The 24,934-nt window shown below is 38.9% G+C and overlaps 1 protein-coding gene across 1 annotated transcript in view; it reads left to right on the plus strand.

Moving 5' to 3' along the window:
* Positions 1-738: 738 nt before the first annotated feature.
* The window catches only part of LOC104280057 (collagen alpha-1(IX) chain-like), a gene marked incomplete at its 5' end in the record, with an annotated part of 47,334 nt that continues 23,138 nt past the window's right edge, over positions 739-24,934 (plus strand). Inside the window, 21 exons of the mRNA XM_009877591.1 lie at positions 739-813; positions 1,378-1,413; positions 1,523-1,585; positions 3,625-3,678; positions 4,304-4,339; positions 8,381-8,404; positions 8,739-8,792; positions 11,186-11,239; positions 12,945-12,977; positions 13,078-13,134; positions 14,140-14,193; positions 15,435-15,488; positions 17,874-17,927; positions 19,313-19,366; positions 19,485-19,538; positions 19,712-19,765; positions 19,885-19,938; positions 20,157-20,210; positions 21,311-21,357; positions 22,144-22,197; positions 22,302-22,355. Coding sequence (XP_009875893.1) covers positions 739-813; positions 1,378-1,413; positions 1,523-1,585; positions 3,625-3,678; positions 4,304-4,339; positions 8,381-8,404; positions 8,739-8,792; positions 11,186-11,239; positions 12,945-12,977; positions 13,078-13,134; positions 14,140-14,193; positions 15,435-15,488; positions 17,874-17,927; positions 19,313-19,366; positions 19,485-19,538; positions 19,712-19,765; positions 19,885-19,938; positions 20,157-20,210; positions 21,311-21,357; positions 22,144-22,177 — 999 coding nt within the window. The remainder of the gene's footprint in view (positions 814-1,377; positions 1,414-1,522; positions 1,586-3,624; positions 3,679-4,303; positions 4,340-8,380; positions 8,405-8,738; positions 8,793-11,185; positions 11,240-12,944; positions 12,978-13,077; positions 13,135-14,139; positions 14,194-15,434; positions 15,489-17,873; positions 17,928-19,312; positions 19,367-19,484; positions 19,539-19,711; positions 19,766-19,884; positions 19,939-20,156; positions 20,211-21,310; positions 21,358-22,143; positions 22,198-22,301; positions 22,356-24,934) is intronic.

Raw genomic sequence — 24,934 nt, forward strand, 5'->3', positions numbered from 1 at the left:
GGAAGAGCAGCGCTGGAGGGAGCGAGGGGCCAGCCTCCTGCTCGCAGAGTGGTGCCGCAGCCAGCGCTCCCTCTGAGGAGAACAGAGCCCCCATTATAGGGACAAGACTTGTAAAAGCCTTCGTCTGGGTTTCTGCGGGCTGGTGGTGCCTCACGCCTCCCCCTCGGGAGCCTGGAGCTTTGAGAAAGCGGCTCTGTAGGCGCTAGGTTAATCCTGGGCGACCAGGGGAAACCGCCGAGCCTGCCCGTCGGGCAGGGAAAGGGTTGTTTTAAATTTTCCTCGCAAGCACGAACTCTTGGGAAGACTCTCTCCTCTGTGTTGGCTGCACGAGTAATTGGAGTAGCTTCAGCGTTTCGTTTGCAAAGATCGCACTTTTTATTTCTGCCACCCTGTCGCGGCCATAAGGACGTTCAGGTCCTGCTGGGTCGGGCAGTCGATTCTGAATCCTCCACCTTGCCCTGACACCCCTGCGAGGCCCAGGAAGGGGGGTTTAACACCTCATCCCTGTTCTGCCCGTGAGGGGAGCGTTGCTGGTCATCTCACTGAGACCTAAGATGGGATATAGGGCCTCTGTGTCCTGACCTGTATGGAGGGAGGACACAGCTCCTCGTCACAACTGTCACCCCCTGACTAACCCATAGAAGCCACCTCTCATCGTGCTGGTTCCCCCCAGGCTGGCTCTTGCAGGTTTGCCAAACCCTAATTGCTCTTTTTTTTTTTTTTTTTACTCTTTCTCAGAGAGGTCTCCCTGGTCCACCAGGCCCTCCAGGTCCGCCAGGGCCACCAGGAGTTCCTGGTATTGATGGCATTGATGTAAGTGTTTCCCACACTCTGTCTAGGAAATAGGGAATGCCTTGACGTGTACCCGTATTGTCCTCACTGCCCGCTTTGACTGCAAGGAGTGTGAATTTGGCTGCGGATACATGTAGGAATTGATGGGTCTCATACTCTAGCAGGCTGGGGTGGTGGGGAGAAGGCAGCCATTCAGATTGTCTCTGATATGGAAAATAGAGGATTATTTATTTTATGTAAGCATCATCGTATGCTGCGATTATTTGCCTTAAATGGGGTGTAGGTGTTTTATAGTTCTAATCTCAGAAGGTATTATGTAGCATCACTCGTACTAAAGCATGATAAAGATTTCTGACATTATTCCTGATAGGAACTAGTATGTATTTTTCCCCAATTTCTACCAGAATTTTCTGTGACTATTTCTTTTAGTCTATTACAGAGATCATGTAGATTTAATATAAATTTCATACAATTAAGAATCAGTTTGGTGTTATTCTTGATAATCTGCAAATCAGTTTTTTTCATGAGGTACCGTAAAAGGTTGCTGTTGGTTTGACTAATACCTTCCTTTTGATATCTTGTTAGGGGGAAAGAGGTCCGAATGGCCCTCCCGGTCCACCGGTAAGTGATTACAACTACTTTGCATTTTCTCCTTTGACAGAAGAGGTTTTGAGTTTTCTTTCTGCTTCCCACTCTGAAACATGCTTAACTGTCTGTTTAAATTGTGAAGGGTCCAGATGGAGATGCTGGCAAACCAGGATCCCCTGGCTTGCCTGGAGAGCCAGGAGCTGATGTGAGTACACTTGATTTTCTGGAATTTCTTCTTTTTTTTTTTCTTAAAAAAATAATAAAAAAAAGAGTTTAGTCTATTTCTGTAGAAGCGTGACCTCCTTTTCAGGTCTCTGGCTTCCTCCTAGCTGTCAGTGGGTGCTGGTGGTATGTGTGGGCAGGAGAGGAGCATTCCTCCAAGCTGAAAGATGCTCTCTTGGAGGACCATAGCAGTGGCTGAGGAACAGTGTGAGTGCAGCGGGATCCTGCCACCCTACTCTGGAGAGGGTGCCCAGCAGCAGTGCCTGCGGGGAGAAGGCCGTGCTGAGGCCTCTGGAAGCAGCCTTAGGTCAACGCTCTGCTCCTTGCAAAGGCAGGAGGGGCATCCGAGCCAAGCCTCCCAAATTTCAGCCACTGCAGAGCCCATACCTGCTAATGACTCTTCCTTTCTTTGTGGAAAATAATGCAGAATAATAAAGTTTTGGCATCATCTAGTGTTGATGGCCTGTATGGTTGTATCTCTTGAATAAGGTAGTGGCAGTAAAAACACCTTCAAACGTTTTTGGGAAGCTCTTCAAATTTCTCTTGAGAGCAGTGTTTGAAAGCGTTCTTACTATGAAGCAAGATTGTTACATTAGTACGTTGATCTTATGCCATCATGCAGGCAAGCTTATGTTTAATTTACGTTAAGTAGTGGAATTCTTCTATAATTTTAAAGATAAAAAAAGAGACTCTATAAAACAAACAAATATATTAGAGAATATTGTAAATTATATAAATGGAGAAAATGTATAATTGGAAAAAGCCTAATATTTATGGAAAATTGCAATACTTTTAGAGTTCAATTTTTAATTTGCTTTTGAAAAGAGGTTTAGTGGACATGGAGCTGAAACAGTCTTTAGTTAAACTGTTCACATTTCACATTTCTAAGAGAAAATGAGTATCTCATACCACTTCATTTTTTTTCCTGAAAACAGTATAAGACCACAACCCATTTGTACATGTCAAAACCCCAGAAGCGGGTCTTTAAAAATCATTGCCTCTTACAATTTTCACTTAAGGTATGATTTTGCTTTCTGTGCCAGAATTCATGGCAACACAATTAAGTGAAACAGAACAACTCAACTGTTGCAATTTCTTTGCACTTGCATATTCCCTCGTATTAGAGGGTGAGTGAAACTGTGATGCTGGAATACTTCTTTCCAAAATGATGATCCTTTTTGGGACCTTATTGTACTTCCATTGTGCAGCTTTTAATTGGTGATTTAGATTTATAATACCTTCTTCCATGTTTAATCAATGGGGCAGTTCTGACATTTTAAATCTTGTTTTTCTTTCACAAGCTATTTCAGTGTCAGTTTTAATAGACTGGGTAAAGATACTGTACAGTAATTGCCTGTAATGAACACGTAAACCTTCAAAAGCAAGTTATCAGAGAAACTATACCTTTGGATGAACACTGAATTACTGAAAGTGTACCAAAAGTATTGGACAACTGTAGAAGCAAGGCTTTTCTTTTGGATACCTGGAAATTTTTGAGCCACATAAGCTGGTTAAAAATTTCCAAGCAAAAGAAAACAAGAAAACTCCAAATGAATTTTTAGTGGTTATATAATAATTGCTTTTTGATTTTAGCCAGATAAGAGTGGTTCAAAGACTAACCTCAAATCCATCCTGGCAGCTTTGGGTTTCTATTTTTAATTAATGAATGTTTTAATTGAAATGGAAAATGCTGTCAGCTGTTTTTAACCTGAGCTGCAAATTAAATACATCAATCTATCTCCCATTGAGAGGAAATAAGATCATGTGAGATGATGTGTTTAGTTCAGTTGTGATTTCACTGAGTAGTTTTGGAAGGACACATTTTACAGGCAGTGATGGTTGTCACTAGAAACTAGTACTTTGAACCTGGGAACTTCTATGCGTAAATAGGCATTTGAATTGTAAGTCTCCTGCAGTTACTTATTTTAATAGCTTCAGTAACCTGTGGTTTAGAATGATTTCTGTTTTGATCAAGAAAACCACGTAACCTTTGTATTAACGTTGTATACATTACTTCCAAAGGGATTCACAGGACCTGATGGCTCACGTGGAGCCACAGGACCAAAAGGACAGAAGGTAAGAACAAAATTATATGTGAAGTTACAGGATTTTGTTTTTTTTTTAAGGAGTATTTTTGTGTGTCTCAATGCAGCTAATGAGATGCTGCGGCCTTTCTTTCAAAAATAAAGCATCTGTAGAATACAGACCCATCGGGCCCTTTTCACACAGTAGAAAAGCAACATGCATTCCCCCAGCCAGCAGTAAGGAGTGGGGATGTTACACTGATGACGTTAAGGTTGAGGTTCTTCAGTAATGGTGAGGCTCTTTCTTTCTTGTTATACTATAATGTGCCATATTTTGACACACTGGGGACCAGAGAAGTGGAACCTGAATTCATCAGCAATCAGACAAATGTATCAGACAAAAGTATACTTTGGAAGTCAGAATAACTAGCCTGTTTGAATTGTTTTTCTGGGTGGGGAAAAAATAAGCCTAAGGCTGTATACTTTTAATATTTAGAAAGTTTTTTCTTTCTATTAAGTCTTAACTGAAACCGGCCATAGCGTTAATGAAGTGAATAACACTTGCAGAATATGTCTGCTAAATGGTACTCTTCAAAAGAAGAGAGCATCTCCCTGTATGTTGTTTACGAAACTTTATGCTAATGCCTCTTGAAAAACTCAGTTTTTATGTTCTAAAGGGTGAGCCGGGACTGCCAGGTGCTCGTGGACTTCCGGTAAGTAATCCGTTTAATACCTGGCTTTTTAGACCATAAGTATCAATAGTGATGGATTCTTACCATTCAATCTCATGAAGTAAAGCCAGAAACTATTTACAAGGTTTCAAAGAACTCATAAGGTATTAAAGTAGTACATTAAGGAACCTTTTTATATCAAAGTGTGCAGATATTACTGAAAGGATACATTTGGTTTGTGTGCTGTAGAAAAGAAAGGAGCGTGTGTGATGTGGTTACAAGTTTTGGATGCGTACTGTTGTTTTCCAGCTCTTTGTGGACACAAGAAAGGCCATGTTTTGTTTGCATAAACGAGTCCACAGGAATTTCAGCTCCTTGCCACATGTGTAAATGGGACCACTGAAGTGTAAACGCTTTATGGGACTTCCTGTCCAGATGAAAACAAGAAAAAATGTGAGAAAGGAAGGGTACCGTTCTGGTTGTATTTAATGGGTTTAACCTTCGTTTTGGGGGACTGAAAATAATTGTGAGCTGTAGGAATTTTACAGACTTGAGGAAGCTAATGATGGTTGGCCTGCAGAAACTTAGATTAGAAAGAAAACAATAAAAAAAAACTGAAGGAAGATGAGTAATGGAACAAGGTGAATGGCATGAAATTGTAATAGGACTGCACATAGTTAAAATTTAATTACAGATTAGATTAATTTAGGGGGCTGGTTAGCTCAGTCAGTAGAGCGTAGCACTAACAATGCTAAGGTTGCGGGATTGATTCCTGTTTGCTCCCCATGTGTTGCCTGATCTAGTCGAGAGGTGGTGTCCCTGGCAGCAGGGAGGCTGGATTAAAATGATCTCTAAGGTCCCTTCCAGCCTAGGCCATTCTAGAATTCTAGAATTCTAATTTTGGGGAAATTATTGGAATTAAATAGAAGAGGCATTGTATTTCAATATAGAACTCCTTTCTGTGAAACTTTATACTTTTGCCTGTATCTTTGTATTTCTGACCCAGTCCCATTAACTTTCCTAAAATTTTTATTAAGCAATCATTTTGATAATTGGCCAGAGAGGAAATTGTAGTGTTATTCTTGAAGGCATTACGTAACAGACATATTCAAACTTAAGATGAATCATTTTATCTGGACATTTGCATTTAATTTTCGTGGGTGTTGTTTCTTACCTGAAAATTCAGAAAATAGGTAATAGTTTTATAAGGGATGGTCAATCTATAGACTTGATATATGAGCTAATTTTAGTCACAGAAAATAGCAGAACTGAGGTGGCTTATAGGTAGACTGGAAGCCCTACATTTTTCTGTTAGGGATTTGAGTTTGTTTATTTTCAATTTTTGCTGCTGAGTAGATGGGAAAATAATTTCTAGATTGTTTGAAATGCCTTTTAAAATGTGTAGCTGGAATGCAGAAATAGCTTAGCTCTGTCAGGTATGTTACTCACATAGTATGGAAAAGAATATACATTGAAGGACTGCTATGAGAGAAGAAAAAATGGGGAGTTAAAACTGAATTACTGAAATATGAGGTTAAAATGCTGTAGTATTTTAGCCTGTTAACTGAAATAAAAATTGACTTGGAGAAAATATATATGATTTTAACTCACTGTTAGCAGGCTAATGTGAGAATGAATAATTTAAGAGCCCTCAGAAAAAGTGAGCGTATAAAATATGCATAGAGAGGGCAAATCTCAACTTAGAAATGAGAAAGCTGCAAACTGGACCAACTTGTCAAGGCAGAATGCTGGTTCCGTTCAGAGCAGACGTGGTTCAGGTCTTTTGTGACCATGTTTTCAGACTGTAAAAGCAATAAATCAGATGAGATTTTACATCATTTTTGTTTACCCTGAGGCTTTCAGTCTTAAGGTGATAACGCTTCAGTGAAGCTCGGTAGGGATTGCCTTTGGAGTTGTTCTGCCTCGGCTTCATAAAGCAGCTGGGCCTTGTATTCAGAGGTTAATCTGCGGGAATATTTCTAATGAGGAAATGAGAATTCTTAGTTATTTAAAGGTAGAGAAAAATGGATACACTTAGTCACCTCGTGTCATTACCCTTGTAATTATTAAGATTAAAGTTAATCCTTAGACCTCACGTTTTAGGAAGAAGCCTAGTGTTTGGTTTTGTAGCTCCATGGTTGTTAACACACACGTGCTGAATCCATATGGAAAGATTAATTCTCAAAATAAATCTCTTGGGGAAAATTCTGTTTATACAGGCATTCCTTTGGATGAATAGCTTTAAGCTGTTGAGGAAATAGAGCAGTTAGTGGAAGTTTCTCAGAATGCTGTCTCTGATCTGACTGTGGTGAATGGACCTGGGGCTGCTCCATTCAGTGCATGTGCTGCACCCTTCAGTCCATTCTCACTTTCAGGTTCACTCTAACTTGTCTGTTGGCTGACACACCGCTTGTGCTTTACAGATCTGACACATGGGTAGGATTGTGTGTATGTAGTGATAGAGAAATTTGAAGTATTTGAAGGTCTGCTGAAGGACAGCTTCTGGCACAGGGTGCACTTAAAAATACGGGTGTGCGACTCTTCGTGGTGGATGGCAGCAGGTCTGTGCTGATGATGTGGAGGGACTTACCAGATCTCCAGGGTGAGTGTCTCTGGTGACAGACTGTGGGTTACTGCCCACGCCTGTGTACTCCATGGGTTGGATGAGCACCTCCAAAGCCAGCAGCAGGTACCTGTAGATGCAAGGCTGCAGTCCCAGGCTGCATGGAGAAGCTTCCCCTTTTAGGACCCGGACAGAGGCAGGAACAAGAGCGACTGAATCGGGATCATTAATTGCTCTGTGCAGGTTCTTACTGTCTGATTGCCCTGGAGGTCTCAACACCACAAGTTGGTCTGCTTGGGAGTTTGTGGCCAGAAGGGTGGAGTAGCTGGGTGAAGGGGAGGCATGGACTGCTGAGTGACAGCCTCTCTTTCTTGGAGTCCTAATTAGGAAGGGGAAGAGGTCCAATGGAGTGGGCAGAGGGAAGGACTGGCTTGTCCTGAGCCCGTATGTGGGCTGGACATAGTAGCTGTATCTGCTTCTTTTGGTATCATGAACTTTGTCCACCACTGGTAGGGGTTCTCCACTAAGAACCTGCAGGCAGATTTCCTTCTTTCAGAGCAGATGATATTACAGTATCAAGTATGCGATGCAGAGAACATTTGGCTTGTATAGTGAAATATAGACACGTATAATGCGATGAATTGCAGCAAGGGGGTGTTAAGTAATAGCAAAGGAATTATGCAGGTTATGCAAAGTGAATTAAGGTTGTGCTGCATATTAAACAGTTAAAATGGAACGAATCTGATAAATGCTTGAAATTTTGCATGTGTTACACCAAGTTTTCTAAAGACAACCTTGTAGATACAATCCTAGTATGATATTCTGTGGCTTTTAAGCTCCACTCAGCACAGGCACTTTATTATGTCAGATCTCCTGAGGATTTAAGTAGGTATGTGATTTTTATATGCCAGTGTTTCATACACATCATTGACACTGTTCTCCATAAAACTGTCCATTCACTGTGTTAATACAAGACTTGAGGGATCTGTTTTCTTAGGTGGAGTGTATTGTTGAAATAGGCAGAAGCACATATCTTGGACACTTACCGTTAAAATGATTCAGAGTAATACTAATGGAAAATATAAGCAGGAGCAGTTTGGTGTTCTTTCTGATTACCAAAAAGTGCTAGTTTAATGGATTTACACCTTGGGGAAGCAATGGAAAAAATGTTCTCTTTTATTATCAATTTAAATGTGCTGTTAGAAGGAAATGGTTATAGCACTGATGTGTTTATCGTGGTACTTGATAATTAGCTAAACCCAAAGGCTTTAATGTCTTCATTCCTATGTGGAAGCATGTGTGTTTGTAAATAAATGCTGCTGCAAGGCAACTTAATAATTTAATTTTTCTCCAGATATTAATTACTTAATAATAAAATTGGTATTTAATACTAAGTTTTCAGAATGATTTTGCAGAATCAAACGTCAGGGTTTTTTGTACCTTTTTATCCTATTCTTGGCAAACAGCTTGATTAGGTGTGAAACCCTCCCCACATTTTTGACCTTTTTCGTATTTCACAGGGCAAGGGGCTTCTTGGACCACCTGTAAGTATAATTTTTACAATTCCTAAATATACTGTTTAATGAATCTGTTTAAGTATCAAGTAAAGCTATTACACTGTAATAAAAAGCAATTCAGTGAAAAAAGAGACTGATTAATGCTGTTGTTCTATGTCTATTATGCATGCTTTCTTCAGCCACTACTGAGGTTGCCTAGGTCTGTGGTCTGTGTGGTAGCAGTACTGGTGTCTGAAGATACAGGTTGTTGTGTCTGAAGATACAGGTTGTTGTTGGAGAGAATTACACATTCTCTCTCTTTCAATGCTTGTTACAGAGGTATTGTATAATTTAAAAATACTGTTTAACTTGGTTGTTGTAGGGTCCAGCTGGTGCAGCAGGACTTCCTGGGGAAGTAGGTCGTGCTGGTCCACCTGTAAGTACCACTATGTTTGCTAAAAATGCAGGTTTATTCAGTTACTAGAATCACAGAATCGCTGAGGCTGGAAAAGACCTCTGAGATCATCAAGTCCAGCCTGTGACCCAACACCATCACATCTGCCAGACCACGGCACTAAGTGCCACATCCAGCCTCTCCTTAAACACCTCCAGGGACGGTGACTCCACCACTGCCCTGGGCAGTGCATCCCAGTGCCTGAGCACCCTCTGCGTGAGAAAGGGCTTCCTGAGATCCAACCTAAACCTGCCCTGACGCACTTTCAAGCCATGAAGTTACTTATAGAAAGTACTAGGTACTTCTGTAAGTACCAAGAAGGTAATTATAGAGAAAAAATGAATAATTACTGTGCTGTCTAAACACTCCATAATAAAAGCACTTGAAAACATACTTTTTTACTTTACAGTGATCACTGGTATACGAAAGATTGTGTATGAAGCTTATTAGAAATGAGCAACAATGATTAAACCCAATGTCGGGGCACCCATTAAGTTAGAAATAATTGTTTCATATAGTTTCCTGTACTACTCCGCTTATTGAAGGAAAACTAAAATCAAAAAACTACATCTGTCAGAAAGATAGGAAATGTAAAATGTAACATTCAATGCAGACTTTTAGCTTTACTCCCCTCTTTTCACATATGTGGTTATGTACTACAATGTATATTATTTCTGTTTTCCATTTGCCTATCAGTGGTTATGACGATTCAGTATTTCTTCCTAGTCTCAGTTTAACTGTGACTCCATCTACTGACCTCACTGCTAAACTGTGCACTCAGCTTCAGCACAGTCATATTTTGACTCCATACTTCATCACTGTAATGCAAATTGAAACCGCTTGGTTTTTGTGTTTTTTTTTTTACTTGAAATCAGAAATAGCATTACAATTTTGTTTAATGAAGCCTACTTTTTAATGCATACCTCTCCTGATACATTGCTCTCCGTCATATAAATGAGTATAAAAAAGAATATTAAAACCTGCCAGTTTGTTTTAGAAGGTGATTCGTCCAACTGACTGTCTTGTCTGTAGCAAGGGCAATAATGAATACGTAGGCAAGTGTACAGGCTATGTGTAAAATGACATTTTTCTGTCATACTGTCCCACATTCTGGCTGTTGGCAGTTCAGAGACTGCCTGAACTAGAAGTTTTATCTGTGCTGCTTTTGTAAAAAGCTGTATGTAAGCCTATCCACCATTCATGTAGTCAGACCCCTTGAAGAGCGGCTGAGAGAACTGGGTTTGTTTAGTCTGGAGAAGAGGAGGCTGAAAGGAGACCTTATTGCCCTCCACAACTACCTAAAAGGAGGCTGTAGTGAGGCTGGTGCTGGTCTCTTCTCTCTAATTACTAATGACAGGACAAGGGGAAATGGCCTCAAGTTGCGTCAGGGTAAGTTTAGATTGGATATTCGGAGGAAGTTCTTTACTGAACGAGTGGTGAGGCACTGGAACAGGCTGCCCAGGGAGGTGGTGGAGTCACCAACCCTGGAGGTGTTTAAAAAAAAAGTAGATCTAGCACTTGAGGCTGTGGTGTAGTGGTTAGGTATGCTGGGATGAAGGTTGGACTAGATGATCTTCAGAGGTCCCTTCCAACCCCGAACATTCTGTGATTCTGTGAATCCATTTATGTCACAGATCTCCACAACATAATGTGCTAATGAGCCACACAATGTAATTTTATGTTGTGTGGAAAAGAAATACTCCTTTTTCAGTGTTTTTAAACCTATGAATCTGTAGCTCATGTCTTGTGAAAATTAGTGAATAATTTTTCTATATTGATCATGTTCATTTCATGTCTGATTTAATAACATATCAAAAATAATATTGATGTGACAGTATTAAGTTAAAAGGTGGTCCCTGTCAGAATATTAATTTATTTTACTTAAAAGCATTCAGAAAAAAATATTTGCAGAGGTTCTGTTGTCTTTACTTCTGAAATCACTGGACATCAAAACTTCACAGGTGAAGGTTCTAACTTGGTAGATCCATCTTGGACTCTGAAAAAGAGGATTTTTTGTTCTCTGTGCTTTCAGCATTTTTGCCAGTTTCTAGGGTTCTTTTAATTCAGAACTTATTTAACAGTTTTAATAACAGAGTGCACAGATGATCCTGTGATCAGATGTTTCAGCTGTTTAAAGAAGCTGAAAATATTTTTTTTGGTGGCTCCTCTTCTACAGCATGGCTCCCAATCTACCAAGAAAACAGTTTTCCCACTCTACTTTGGGAGTTTTACTGTGGGTTGACATTTTAGTTGACTACCAATCCTGTCTTTCTGCACCTAATGAATTTCTCGCTGTTGTTGTGTGGTATGAATATGTGACAGCTGGTTGTCATTATTCCTGTAAATCAACATGATTATTTTACCCTTTCTTTTAGGGAGACCCAGGAAAAAGAGGACCACCAGGGCCACCAGGGCCACCAGGTCCTCGGGTAAGTGATTGTCTTTGATATGTGCTTATGTCTGAGTTATATCTCGTTGCTGTTTGAATGAAACTTCTGAAGTCCTGAGGCTGAATACCGACTTTAGGATTTCAGCAGGCTATATTAATTCATAGCATCTAGAGGCTTGGGCTCAAAGCCTGAGACACAACTCATTTAATCATACCAACATTTAATCTTCCATTTAGAGAGCAAGTTTCTAGTCTTTACAGTTAGAAGAGATAATTTGAAATGCAAACTGGCGTGTTACCTTCCCATTTCTGCAAGTGATCTTAAATTGCAGCTTTTACAGTTCTTAAATTTCCCTGTGAATTATAGTATTACAGTAAGTGCAGTGTTTGTTAGGCCTCACCAGTAGTAGTACTTCAGCAGAGGTAGACTTTTCTCTGGTAGGAGGAGAAAAATTGAATATTTGTCTCAGGAGCCAGAAATATGGGCTCCCAGGTGGGTTAAGTTCAAATATCTTTCTTGCAACCAGCCCTGCTACTTGCAAGGGATAGAAGAAAGCTTTACACCAGTGCTTTGCTTCTCGAGGGGAATGGTTATCTTCCCTGAGCCTCCCAGGAGGAGGAGTGTGTGTAATGCCTTTCTCGTGTGTCTTATTTACCTGCCCCGGGAGATAAAAGGGAGCATTTGACAGACACAGCGGTGGCTGGGCTCTGTGAAATGCAAATGGCTGGGAAACATGTGTCATACTAATGTTTTTTTTAAAAGCTGTACTGTTCCCTTGCTGGACAGGACCTAAAGCCGTATGCTGTACTCACGCCCTGTTTCTCGTTTTCATGAATGTTGCCAGAGAACTGGCAGAGGTATTGTAAAAAATATGACTGGCAAAGTGGAGAAGGATATTGAGGAAACAAGTACAAATAAATTCTCGTTAATGGCGTATGGTGCTTCTGTTCCTTGACAGTTTTGTCCTTTTTAGAAATCTAAAGTGCCGCAGCCTCATGCCAGTTGATGTTAGGGATGCAAATGTACCCTCAGCATTTTTTTTAAATTCTTCTCTATAAAAGGAGACCAGTTTATTCCTTAAACTCCCGTGTGCTTCTCTCTGAAACAGTGTGCCCCCTCCCACTGAGCTTTATTGATTCCAGCTTCTGCTGTGAAATCATATTTCTCCCTGTTGTGCCTCATAAGCCTTCTGTTAGCTTCCATCAGGTATTTGATTTAATATGGGGACCGAGTCATTCTTGCTCTACACTGATCTCTAGCTATTGCAATTCCATTAACTGCCAGACCTCTCACTTTTTTACCAATACTTGTGTTGTGGGAAGATTATTTGCTCTGCAAAGATCTGAATCTTTTGCTGAATGGTAGTAAGTTGGAAAAGTAAAAGTTATCCTTATTACGGAAATTGTCATGAGTTCCATTGGAAGTTCATGACATTTGGTTGTATTTGCTCTGCATTTAATAGAAAATATGTTTTGGGTAGCGTAAAAAACCAAAGGAAATATTTTGGCTCTCAGAGGAGTTAACCTAAACTAGGGGACAGGATTTTGCAGATACCTGCAATCCTGCAATAAAATCCTACAGTTTATGTGCTTTTCATGGTGGAGATCCTTTGGTTGATTCGTTACACTTCTGATTCCAGCTTTCGATAGGAGCATTTTCTGGTTTGTCTAATGACTGTATTGTCTAATGAGTCAGGTCTGGTTATTTCTCTTTTACTGACTTTGATTAATTTCATTTAATTTAGGGAACAATTGGCCTGCAAGATGGTGACCCATTGGTAAGATAGTTGTCCACTTTTTTTAATTCTTTAAAAAAATAAATATCTCAGATAGCGTTGTTCAGCCTATATGATAAAACCTGTGTGGATGCTTTTCCAGTGCCCCAATGCTTGTCCACCTGGCCGCCCAGGACATGCTGGCTTAATGGGAATGAAGGTAAGAGAATGTATTTGTTCAAGTGTTCCTCACAGAGATACTGTCTTAAAGTACCAAGGAGGATAATTGCTGGCTTAGCAAAAGAGCACTTCACTGTGGATTTCAAAAAGCGTTGCGTCAGCATGGATTCTTCGAGTTATTTCAACTCGACTGCCAGAATAACCTCTTGTCATTGAAATCTCTATTGCTGCTGTAATCTTCAAGGGAGAGTTTATGTGTGATCCTGAAAGAGATCTCACATAGTGATAGTAGGTGAGGGATTGCTTTATTCACTTTCTGGCCCGTTTGTAGGTGAGGGATAGTAGGTGAGGGATTGCTTTATTCACTTTCTGGCCCGTTTGTAGTCTAACTCCAGAAACTCTAATATTCCACCAAATTTTAGTCCTTTTCCTTTCTTTCTGTCTTCGAGGGGACCTATAATGTACCACATTGAAATGAACACTTTCTGAGTCTCATTTTAGTTAAGATTTATTTTTTTTTAAATATATTCTTTGCTGATTTCTAGAAGTACTGTTGGTCTGAAGAAATTATTATGGGGTAATGTAAGAAGAAATACTAATCTGCCTAGAAGTACAGCCTTGTTAGATCCAGGAACAGATATTTTTGAGTGTGGTACTTAATATGTTATGGTCAGCCGGTTAGCTCAGTCAGTTGAGCGTGGCACTAACAATGCCAAGGTGACGGGGTCCATTCCCGTTCGGTCCCCATGTGTTGCCTGATCTAGTCGAGAGCTGGCGTCCCTGGCGGCAGGGAGGCTGGATTAAATGATCTCTAAGGTCCCTTCCAGCCTAGGCCATTCTATGATTCTATGATTCTATGTGGTTGATCCTAGACAGTTGAGGAGGCAGTGATGAATGGGGATTGCAGAGGGAACAGTGAAGGAGTTCTGAGGAGTCTATGTCTGTTTTGCAAAACTCAATATTTTAATTTTGAATAATCTTTCTTTATTTATTTATCTCTATCTATCTGTTTATCTACCTCTCTATTTATTTACGTTTCTTTTAGGGACAGAAAGGTTCAAAAGGAGAGTCTGGTGAACCGGGAAAACAAGGTTATAAGGTAAAAAAAGGAAAACTCACAGTTGTTTTTAGCAAGCTAATCGTAATTTAGCCTCTTCTTCAAAAACAACATTATATTTTGTTAGAACTATTAATTATTTTACCAGAATGCGTGAAGAGATACTACATATCAGAGTGCCTCAGAGAAACAAAAGACATATCTCTAGTCTTCATTCTTCTGTACTCTGTATTTATTATGATGCAGAAGTCGTATTCCTCTTGCCTTTTTTTTTTTTTTGATCATTCAATTTAGTTATTATGGAACTCATGGCAAAATTGAAGTAAAATTCATCAGCTGGAATTCTTCCAGACATCTAAATGCAGAATTCTCTGGATTTACGAAGTAAATTGATGGCACAGATGAGTAGTATGGAATGAGGGGAAAAAAATGTATTTGAGAAAGAAAGGACACAGTATAAGTTCACAGAAGAAACCAAGCTCAATGCAGCTTGAAGACTGAGATGTGAACTGTTTTATGGTGTTTTATTTGAATTAACCTTGTTTAATATTGAAGTATTTATAAGAAAAGTTGAGAAGATTTACACTGCCTTGGTCTATACTTTAATGCTGGAGGAAGAATCTTAGAGAAAAGTAGTTTATTTTTTTTTTAAAGAATAACCATGCTCTTTATTCCTAAGCATACTGAAGAGAATATTAATTTATTAGAAACAGTTGGCCTATTTTTTCATGGCTGTTGAGCAGTTTTAGAGCTCAAAATCCCTCTTTGCAAATTGAACTGGCAGTAGGTATCATCATTCTATTATGTATGCTATCATTATATGGGAGACATTGTCAAATAGGTAATAATAATAATATTAATACGAGGTAAGGTATTATAATTAAAAAAATTCTGAAGCATGATGTGTTATTGTGATGCAAAGCTGCTAGCGTATCCAATCCATTGACAAATGTGAGTGTATGTTCATTACACTTTTAGTCTAAAAGGAGGAGAAAACCTGAAGAGATTAATGTCAAGAAATAAAACAGAATGATGGATTAAGAGTAAAATAGCATTATTCTTCTTTATACTGGCATTGGTTTGAAATTACACTTTCCACTAATAGTTGAATGGAATATGAACCTAAACAAGTATCTGTCTGTGTTCTGCAGAAGTAGCGTGACTGCGTTTGGATTCCATCAATCGGAACGTGGTGACAGAAAATAGTAAACGTGCCTCCTCTAATGAGCAAGCAGTGTGCGTGGCAGGGATTAGCTCCACATGTATTCCTTTTGCTTTCTCAGGGTGAAGAAGGGGACCAAGGACCCAGTGGTGAAGTGGGAGCTCAAGGCCCTCCAGTAAAGTATTTCCTCTTAAATAGGGTCACCTGTTTGCTTTATTATGTCTTTTTTTTTTCTTCTTATGAGGGCAGGTATTATAAAATCTTCACACACCTTACCCTTTATTCTGACGTATTGTCTATGAGTGAAAGAATTGCTTAGGTTCCTCTAAAAAGCTACATTAATTGCTTGGCACAAAGCTCTAAATAGTTCCATGGAAAGGCTTATTTTAAAAAGTATTTCATTTCATAAATTTTGTGTTGTGTTCAGATTGTGTAAATAGTTACTAATTTTGGTTTGGGTTTTTTTTTCCCTTGGCCTTTCTTTCCATTATTTCGATTACTCTGATTTCATCCTTGCAAAGCTGGGGTTTGTAAAACGTGGTTAACTGTGAGAATCAGCCTTAGCTAAGACTTAAGGATGAAGTAGGAGCCACTGAAGAACAGATTTTTATTTTTTAATCTTAATTTTTTTCCTCTTTTGGTTTTTTTTTCTTTTTGCGTGCCAAAGAAACATCCTTCAATCACGCCTATGGTTTTGGAATTATTGTCTTGTCCTTCTTCACTTCTCTTCTTTGGTCTGGCACATGCCTCCTCAGTTTGTTTCCTTGTGGTTACCACAGCTGAACAGGCAAGAGTGATCAGAGTAAAGGAGTCACTCCGAGTCAGAGAAATAGGCCTAGACATAACACATTTAATTTCTATAGTTTATTTTTCTGAATAGGGTCTTAATGCTTTTTCCCCAGGTATGAAATTATTTCTTTAATGCCATTCGTGTCCAGATGTGATATTATAGAGGAGCTTACCGTGATGCACCAGAAATCCAATCCTAAATTACAGAATTCTCTACAAACATAAGACGACATAAACCTTCAGATCAGGGCTAGAGAAAGATAAAGAAAGAAGAGAGACTAAAGAAAAGAAAGGATGCAATCTTTATGTTTGATGCTGAAAAAAATATCCCTGGTGTGGAGAAAAGCCTCTGCTGTTTGAAGGGCCTGTGAGGACCGATTCATTTAACTCTTTTTGATGAAGTTCTTTAGTCACTGTGAAATAACACAGTAGAATTAAAAAACAGTTAGAGATTGACTATTGGAATGGCATTGAATTGGAATGCATTACTCGTTTCATTTCCCTGTTTCATGGGTTGATGACCTTACAAACAAGCTTTAAAATAATTGTTTCATATTAAAGCATAGGAATTCATAATATGCAAAAAGTGATGTCAGATAAACGACCTGTGGAAAAGAAGACAGATAATGCTATAGAGGCGTAGATGGAGAGGCTGTCAACTCTCTTGTATTTTTTGTATGTTTCTTACATAAACGAGCGTGAGGCTCAGATCCATAGAAGGGACTAGGAATTCAGTCTCTGCAGCAGCACCTGCAATCCAACACTTATGTAATGCATTGAGGAGAAGACTTGCGTAAGTTGTCCCACCTTTGGGATAGGCGTTGCTTTTGGTGGGAAGGAGTGGATATTGCAGTGTGCCTACTTCTCTCTCAGAGCTTGGAGCAAGGATTAGACTGTGGTTCTCTCCCTTGTTAGGCTGCTGTAGTCACCGCTGTGTTACAACAGTTTTTCTCACCTTTTAGGCTGATGAAGCTTTAAATATTCTGTGTAAGATTTCGTCTAATTTTGTTAGGAGCACATGAAAGGGTGAGTCTGGTCAAGGAGCAGGTCTGCCTGTGCTGCACTGAAGTGCCTGCAGCTGTTCCATTAACACAGTTGTAGTGCATTCTTCTTGCTGCAGGACAAACACGTTATGGCTGAGAGTTTGGTCCTTCTGCAGAGAGGATATGTCTTGTAGTTTCAGCCTCTCAGGAAGAGGAGAAAATCGAAGCCAAATTTTCCATGAGACTATATTTTAAAGGGAAATTATAACAGTCATGGTACACCCTGCTGCACTAGGATGTGGCAGGTGTATAAACTTAGCATTTGTAGTCTCAAAAACCTTGCCCAGTTTTGTCTGCCTCTAGGGTTCTGTAAAGTCTGATGGTACCTTTTTTCCTGCATTTGTCCTATACCCTGCTTAAGAAAACTCAGCGCTTTTGCAGATCTTGCCTTCCTGCCACACAGGCTGCACAGGGAGAGTGCTTCAGCTCTGCGGTAATCAAAGAGAGAAATCAGTGGGTTTTTGCAGTCCTTAAGGCGTGCCTGTGGTTATATTATTCAACCTGGTAGTTTTGTTATTCTTTAAAAAGTCTTGAGTTAGGAAAATGTCAAATTACCATTTAAATTAAATATTCTAATGCAGAAGTAGCTGGATTTCGCCTTTTATACTAAAAAAATAGTAAAATAAGCATAAAGAAAGCATGTAGAACTCTTGAGTCTTCTTTCTGAAAGCTAGGACAGTTCTGATGAAAAGATTTATGCATAACTTGAATATACTTTTAATTTTCAGGGCATCATAGGTATCAGAGGTATAACTGGTATAATGGGACCTAAAGGTACCAAAGTGAGTATTAACCTTACTTTCCATAAAATGGCCTGGATAAAAAAAGTATACTCCCCTCAATGTTTTTAAAGCTTATTTAAATTTCTCCTTTTTTTCCCCCTGCATTTTCTGTGTCCTGCCAGCTATATTTCCATAGCTGCTGTACTTCTCATTAGGAAGAAAGGCAGCTTGATGCTTTTGATTAATGAAGTACACGTGCTCTTCACACCTTTCCTTCTGACCCTTGAATTTATAGTAGTTTAGCATTTGTGCAAATGTGTAGTTAGCAAAACAAAGTTATAGCATATATAAACTGTAGATGGTTTTATTTAAAGATAAAATTTATTAAGTAGTCTGTCCTGTGATTTGCATCTTCCTGAAGCTGTTTGCTTCCACTGTCCCAGTTTTTATCAGGGTTTTTTGTTTATAGTTTGTTCTTTTTCTCTTCTGTCTCTTGCATCTTTTGTGTCTTAAATTGCCACTGGTAGGATTTATGTCTATATGTGTTCTGGCTTTGGGTAATTTTCCTGGTCTTCATCAAAGTGTTCCTAACTGTTATTTCAAAACTGACTGTTCCATTTCTTTTCTTATGATCTTGCTAAATCTGAATGTTAGAAATTTCTGTAAGGAGTAAAATGTAACAATAGTGCCATTGTCTCCTTCCCCAGGAATGAAATAATGGAAAACTTATTCTGTTACTGCCTATGTTCAGTAGCAACATCAAATTTGTTCTTGTTACTAATCTTCTCATGAGTGATTTTCCTAACCTTGTGGACACATGTATTATTACTATCTTACTTTGCTTTTCTGGCCTTCTTTCTATCTTTTAATATTTTGCCTATGTTTTTGTGCTGTTTTGTCTATTTGAAGTATTTACTACATCTGTTTGAAAAAGGAGTTCTTTATTCTCTGTAAATCTTTTTGAAAACTTTTCTTTCCCCTCTCGATTTATCATTACTTACAGGGCAGCAATTGCATTGTTTCAATGAAACATGTTAAAAATAGCTGCACTGCAGTTGTTCGTTCCTGTTAACATTTTGATGCTGTTCTATTATAGTGAAGGATATAGTGATTATTAAGGAAGACACAGATGTTTCCTGAAGTAGTGTGAAAAGACCTACCTCCTTGCTGTCTGACATGGTATTTTTTAGAGAATGAACTGGATGTTGTATTTTGAAGGACGTTTTTCCAGAGTTAAAAAATACTGGCTTTCATAATTCCATAAAAACACGAGATAGATTTAGCGGAAAAAAAAGTTTACCAAAATTCCTTTGTGGATTTGGTGTTTTTTTCCTTTTTTTTAATTAGAGCTATAAAACCCACTCAGCTTTAGAGAATTTGCAGCTCCCAGCAAACGATGAGGGAGCATAAGTTTTAATGTCTTGTGTTACCTACTTTTTTTGCAGGGAGCCCGGGGGCTTGATGGTGAACCTGGTCCCCAAGGCCTTCCTGGTGCACCTGTAAGTAAAGAGTGTGTTAGCCAAAGACTTCCCAGGGTCTTTCCAGTTAGATACTAAGTCTTGAATGCAAGTAGATTTATTCTGGTTTTATTGCTAAAATACATTTTTTTTCTTATAGGGAGATCAAGGACAGAGAGGTCCACTGGGAGAGACAGGTCCAAAGGGAGAAAGGGTGAGCACGGACGAAGTTCAACTCATGTTGATGTGCAAGCATGGGTTACTTAGAGCATATAAGCATAATTGGTACTCTCAAAGTGTTGCGTATCTGAATGAGAATGTGTTAACATTCTTTGCATCTATCATTTTAATGTATTTATGTTTATTTTTTAAAATTATTATTCTTAGGGGCCTCAAGGTACAAGAGGAATTAATGGTCTCCCTGGGCCTAAAGGAGAGCCTGTACGTATATTTCATTTTTTAATTTGCTTCATATCATGCTAATTTGTATATCAGATTGCTTGGGCGAAATCTCTCCAACAATATGTTAATGTTTTTCTTCTCTCTTTTATTCTTTCAAGGGCTTACCAGGAGTCGATGGCCGGGAAGGGATCCCTGGAATGCCTGGAGCAAAAGTAAGGCACAGTTGCCATATATCTGAGCTTTCATAGTGCCCTAGATTTGTTTACTGGCTTTTATTGTGTTGCTGCGTGTGGCTTTGTGCACATTATTAGGGTAATTGCATGAACTTTTCCATACTACAGACCCAAAAGTACTCCAGCTCTGTGTTCTAAAAATAAAATTTTCCTTTTTGTTTGAGTTGCATAAATTACAACATAAAATGTTTTTTCAGGGAGAACCAGGAAAACCCGGAGCTCCAGGTGATGCAGGGCTTCAGGGGCTGCCAGTAAGTATCTGGTATTTTACCGTTGAATCTTAGGCTCAGTTCAAACCACAGAAAGGCCACATATAGGTTAGTTTGGTATGATGTTGGAGTAATTTAAGTGAAATCCAAAGTAACAAGCCCAGGAAGAGTACGTGTAATGCAAGGGGAAGTTCTGCTATGCATATCAAAACCTTTTGCACAAAAGCCTAAAACTCCTTGTGGTGCTGTCATGAGGAACTTGCTCTTACAAAATGTTTGTGACCACTATGCAATTCTTTCAGGGTTTCTCATATCAGAGACCCTGTGGATATTACGGTGTGACCCCACAGTTAGAGATGATCTCATTGTATTGACTAGGGCCAAACCTGTTCTCATGGTGAGCTGGAAGAGCCAGCCTGTGAGTCTGACGTACCTTAGGTGACCAGTCATCTCCTGGTGGTATTCTGCTGGCTCAGAACATCTGGAACACATCATACTCGTGCTTCTTTCTGCAGGGGGGGCGAGTTTTCTGCTGTATCCCCTGTGGTGAAGTTACAGGGAACCAGCAGTGCTTGATGGGCTCTTTTAGAAGGTAATCCTCACACGTTAACTGAAGAAGTTTGAAAACCATGCCAGTTGTCAAAAGCTACATAGAAACTTCTTTGAAACACTGTGCTGTAAGAGTAATTGCTGTGAGGGTGTAGTGAAGGAGCTGTATTAAAACAGAACTGTAAGTAAAATTTGTGGTACGAAATGAGCTCTGAAGCTTGGAAGAAAATTTGGTAAAAACGTACTTGCTATAAGCTGTTGCAGGAAAGTGAGGAAGGGATGAAATGTATACAAAAGGGTATCCGTTATCTCTACCTCCAGTCTCAGAATACTGGAACTAAGAATATCTTTCTAGTCGAAGCCAGAAAAAGCCACAACTAGCTTTTCCATGCTCGTTTTGCTAATTTATTAAGCAGGAGTAATAGTCCTTGTCTGTTACTTCATAAACAGAGAGAATTCAAGCTTGGTGTGTTATTGAATAAAAGTGCTTCAAGTTAAAGGACTAGAAATACTTTAATGTTAGAAAGATGGTTTTAAACACCATTTCCAATCCCCTTAACAGCAAATAAACACTGTAAATGTTTTTTCTTCAGGGTTTACCAGGCTCTCCAGGTGTAAAAAAAAAATTCCTGGCCCAAAGGTAAATCGTCTTGGGAATTGACTTTCTTATAACACTGTATTTGTGCTAATAGAGTTCTAAAGTATTCAGTGAAATTATATTAACTTTCTGTTGTGCTGAGAGACAAATCTTTGGCTGAAAGAATGAAGTATATTCTTTTATCAACTCTAGTTCTGTGCTTTTTCATGATTCTTCTGCTACATGATGTGGTTTTCATGAGTCCAGGCATAAAAGACTACCTAAAAAAGTGATCTTCTTTTAAACTTATGTAAGTCATTGCTAGAGGCGGCACGTGACGTGGGTACCTTGCTACAGTTTGAAATGAGGGATCTTGTAATAAGAATAATATTTATAGCAGCCCTAAGTTGATTCAGTCACAGAGAGTGTCATCTCTGTTTACCAAATTGCAGCACCAATTCCAGTAAAGTTAAAAAAAGTATTGTATGATTAAGACTATGGAATGTTTCAGGCATTAGTGTTTGAGTTTTGTTTCACATAGTTGAAAAAGAAAACTCGTTTGAGACATGAATTTCTTGTGAAATGACATAGAATGATGTTATTCTTTTGTGATTTGAGAGCAGCAGTGAAGCTGATTTGGGATTTGTCAGTACGTAACCAACAATAGAACTAAAATCTGACTTTTGAAAAGTTAAATAGAAGGAATTAAGTGAAACTTAAATGAAAACCAAAACAAAGGTGGAAGTTAAAAAAATGAATATAGGCTGAATGTTTTAGACCTTATTGATTTCCTAAAATGAAACAGGAAATCATTGGCTTGGCTAATATCTTTCATCTTTTGTCCCATAGGGTAATAGAGGTCCCCCTGGGGTGCCAGGTTTGATGGGAAATTCTGGTAAACAGGTAAGATCATTAGTCTTATTCAAAAGATGTAGAAAAATTAAAAATTTTGCATTGTGCAAAAAAAACTTCTTAAATTTGTTGCATTCTTCTTATTCCCAAAACAGGGTCAGCAGGGTCCAGAGGGAGAAGCAGGTCCAACAGGACCACGAGGACCACCAGTGAGTATTGAATGGATTTTTAACTGAGCATATGTAATATTTCAGTGTATCAAGTTAAGATTGCTGAAGCTAACCATGAGGTAAAATTATAATTCAGGACAAGTGCTAGTTTTTAAGGTAAATACTAGATGTAATTTAACTTCCTTCTGTACCAGGTGGATGTGCATAGTCATGCAGAGAAATCCAGAAGCGTGTGTCCTGTAGTTGTTTCTGGCTTTGGTGATAGATTAAATTTTAAATCTTTGTTATATTCTTCTGGTCTTTGCTTTTAAATATGCTGAGTAAAAACCCAAACAGAGGGAATGAGGGTGGTTTGTGAGAAAAAGCTGGAACCAAACTCCTATTCTTCCACTGCAACAGTCAACTCCGGTGTTCCCAAAACTGTTCTTGGGCATTATCTAGGAAAATCCAGTTCCTCTGGACTAAACATTTGCCATGGACGATGGTGGGACACTGCTCAGGCCTGGGCCTGGGCCCTTTCTGACTGGCATTATGAATGCACCTATAGTGGTGTGAAGTATAGCATTCATCTCTACTTGCAGACCCTGTTGAAACATTTTCTTTCACTGAAGATTTTCCTTAACACTAGATAGATTTGGAGGACTGGAGAGATCATTGCTGGGAAGGCAGCTCGCTGCAGGAACTAAATGTGCTAAGGAAAGTGAACTGATCGCATTTGCTGCAGCTGTGTGTTGAAGGCAAAGGACAGTTGTTCTTGAGACGCTAGAGAGTCTGCTGGGTACAGATTTCTGATTCCCTCTAGAGAATGGACCTGGCACGGATTGAAGGTACATAAGGCTGATCTCATTTCCCTTTTGCTGTTAATCCTTCTGTGAGGGATGAGAGGGTCAGTGATTTGAAGAAAATTTTCCTGTACCACAATTCAATCTGATGACATTGACAAGGCTCCAGGCTCTGTAAGCAATTGCTTGTGCAAGCTTCTCTCATGCTGCTGATACCCGAGGGATGCTTTTCTGGAATTTGCTGAGCTTCGGCTATCATACGATGACGTAGTAGTTTTACTCATGCAGTTGTAAGTTTCTCTTCATACAGGGCTTAGAGAGTTCCTGGTATGGATATATTTGTAAGGGTATGTCACAGGTCAGAAATCTCTCTTTTGAATTAACTCTTAAACATACAATAACAGTCAGCCAAGTAACAGATTTTGGGTTTGTCTGTGGTTTGTGTTATCGTGTGCTGGAGGCAATAATTCATGAGATCATGTTTATTTTGGACTGAACCATTGTACGAGCACTGTGTCCTCAGCTGCCTATGAATGATATAAAAATCCGAGCTCACTGGGCAACAATACTGGAAGTAAGTAGGCTGAAGGTATCGTTAACCTCCCACGTACCCAACTTACAAACATTTATCTTTGTGGTTTGTGTTTAAAAGTCCTGGATGCACTAGAGAAAGTTTTCAGCCCTTTTCTTCTTGACCTGATATTTTGTATGCTTGTAACAGGAATAAGAATTATAATTGAATCAGACCAAAGTAATTGCCCATTCTGATAATGCACTGTAATCTGCTAAACTATGCTTTTAATCCTTTCAATGTGAACATGAATTTACAAAATCAGCAGTCCATAGAACAGGAGTTGACATGCAAGGTTAATTATTAATAACCCTGTAGTCTGACAGAAATACTTAATGCAGATTAAATGCTATGATTTTTCTGATTATCACTTGAGAGACCAGCAAGATATTTGGATATCTTGCCTTTATTTTCTCCATCTTTACAAAGTGCACTCATTTTGGAAAACATGTGAACACCACACCAAAAGTATAGAAAGGAAAAACTTTTGGTCAGGACAAAATGGAGAAAGGAAGTAAATTGTTGATAATAAAGTAAGTTTACATGTAGAACATTAAACAGCAATTATGTCTCATCTATAGTTCCTTTAAAGCTATAGCAAGCCTTGAATGATAACGATGTTTAGTTTCCTTCTGCTCAAGACTACAGGCAGCATATGACTGGAATGGCGTTCAATTTTCTTTATTAGAACGCTGGAAAAAACATTACGTCCACACCAAAAACTGGAATGATCAGGGTTTTTTGTTGAAGAAGGACACAGGGTTGAATTATTGAACCTCAATGAGCTTTGAGCTAAATTGAGTTTGTATTTATTTTTAGGACAGTATAAAGGGCGCTTTTTTTTCCCTTCTGCAGTATGTACGTGTGGTAGATAGATATGAGCCTCAATATTTAGGAGTCTGCCCATATATTTCCAGAAAAAAAATATAGTCTGCCAGTTAAATAATTCTAAATGCCATGATTTTGAAGCTTCTAAAACTAGAAAAATTCTGAAAATAAGTTGACAGAAGCTTTTATAATTGCTCCGAGAGGATTTTGCTTTTGAGTAGTATTGTATTTTTTTCATATTTTTGAAATTTTCTCACAACTTTAACATTTGAGAGTTTTTGACCCAAGTTCTATAACCAAACAGTCTCAAGGCCTGAGAATTTTATGGTTACTGTTAGAGAATTTTCCTTGTCCTTTTCCTTCCTATTTTGAATTATCCTCTTTAACACCTCAGTTCTTTTCTTTCCTCTTTGTTCTGTTTCACTCTTGGTGCAGAA

This window comes from Apaloderma vittatum, unplaced genomic scaffold (genome assembly GCF_000703405.1).
Source record: "Apaloderma vittatum isolate BGI_N311 unplaced genomic scaffold, ASM70340v1 scaffold6741, whole genome shotgun sequence".
In the NCBI taxonomy this organism is placed as follows: Eukaryota; Metazoa; Chordata; class Aves; order Trogoniformes; family Trogonidae; genus Apaloderma; species Apaloderma vittatum.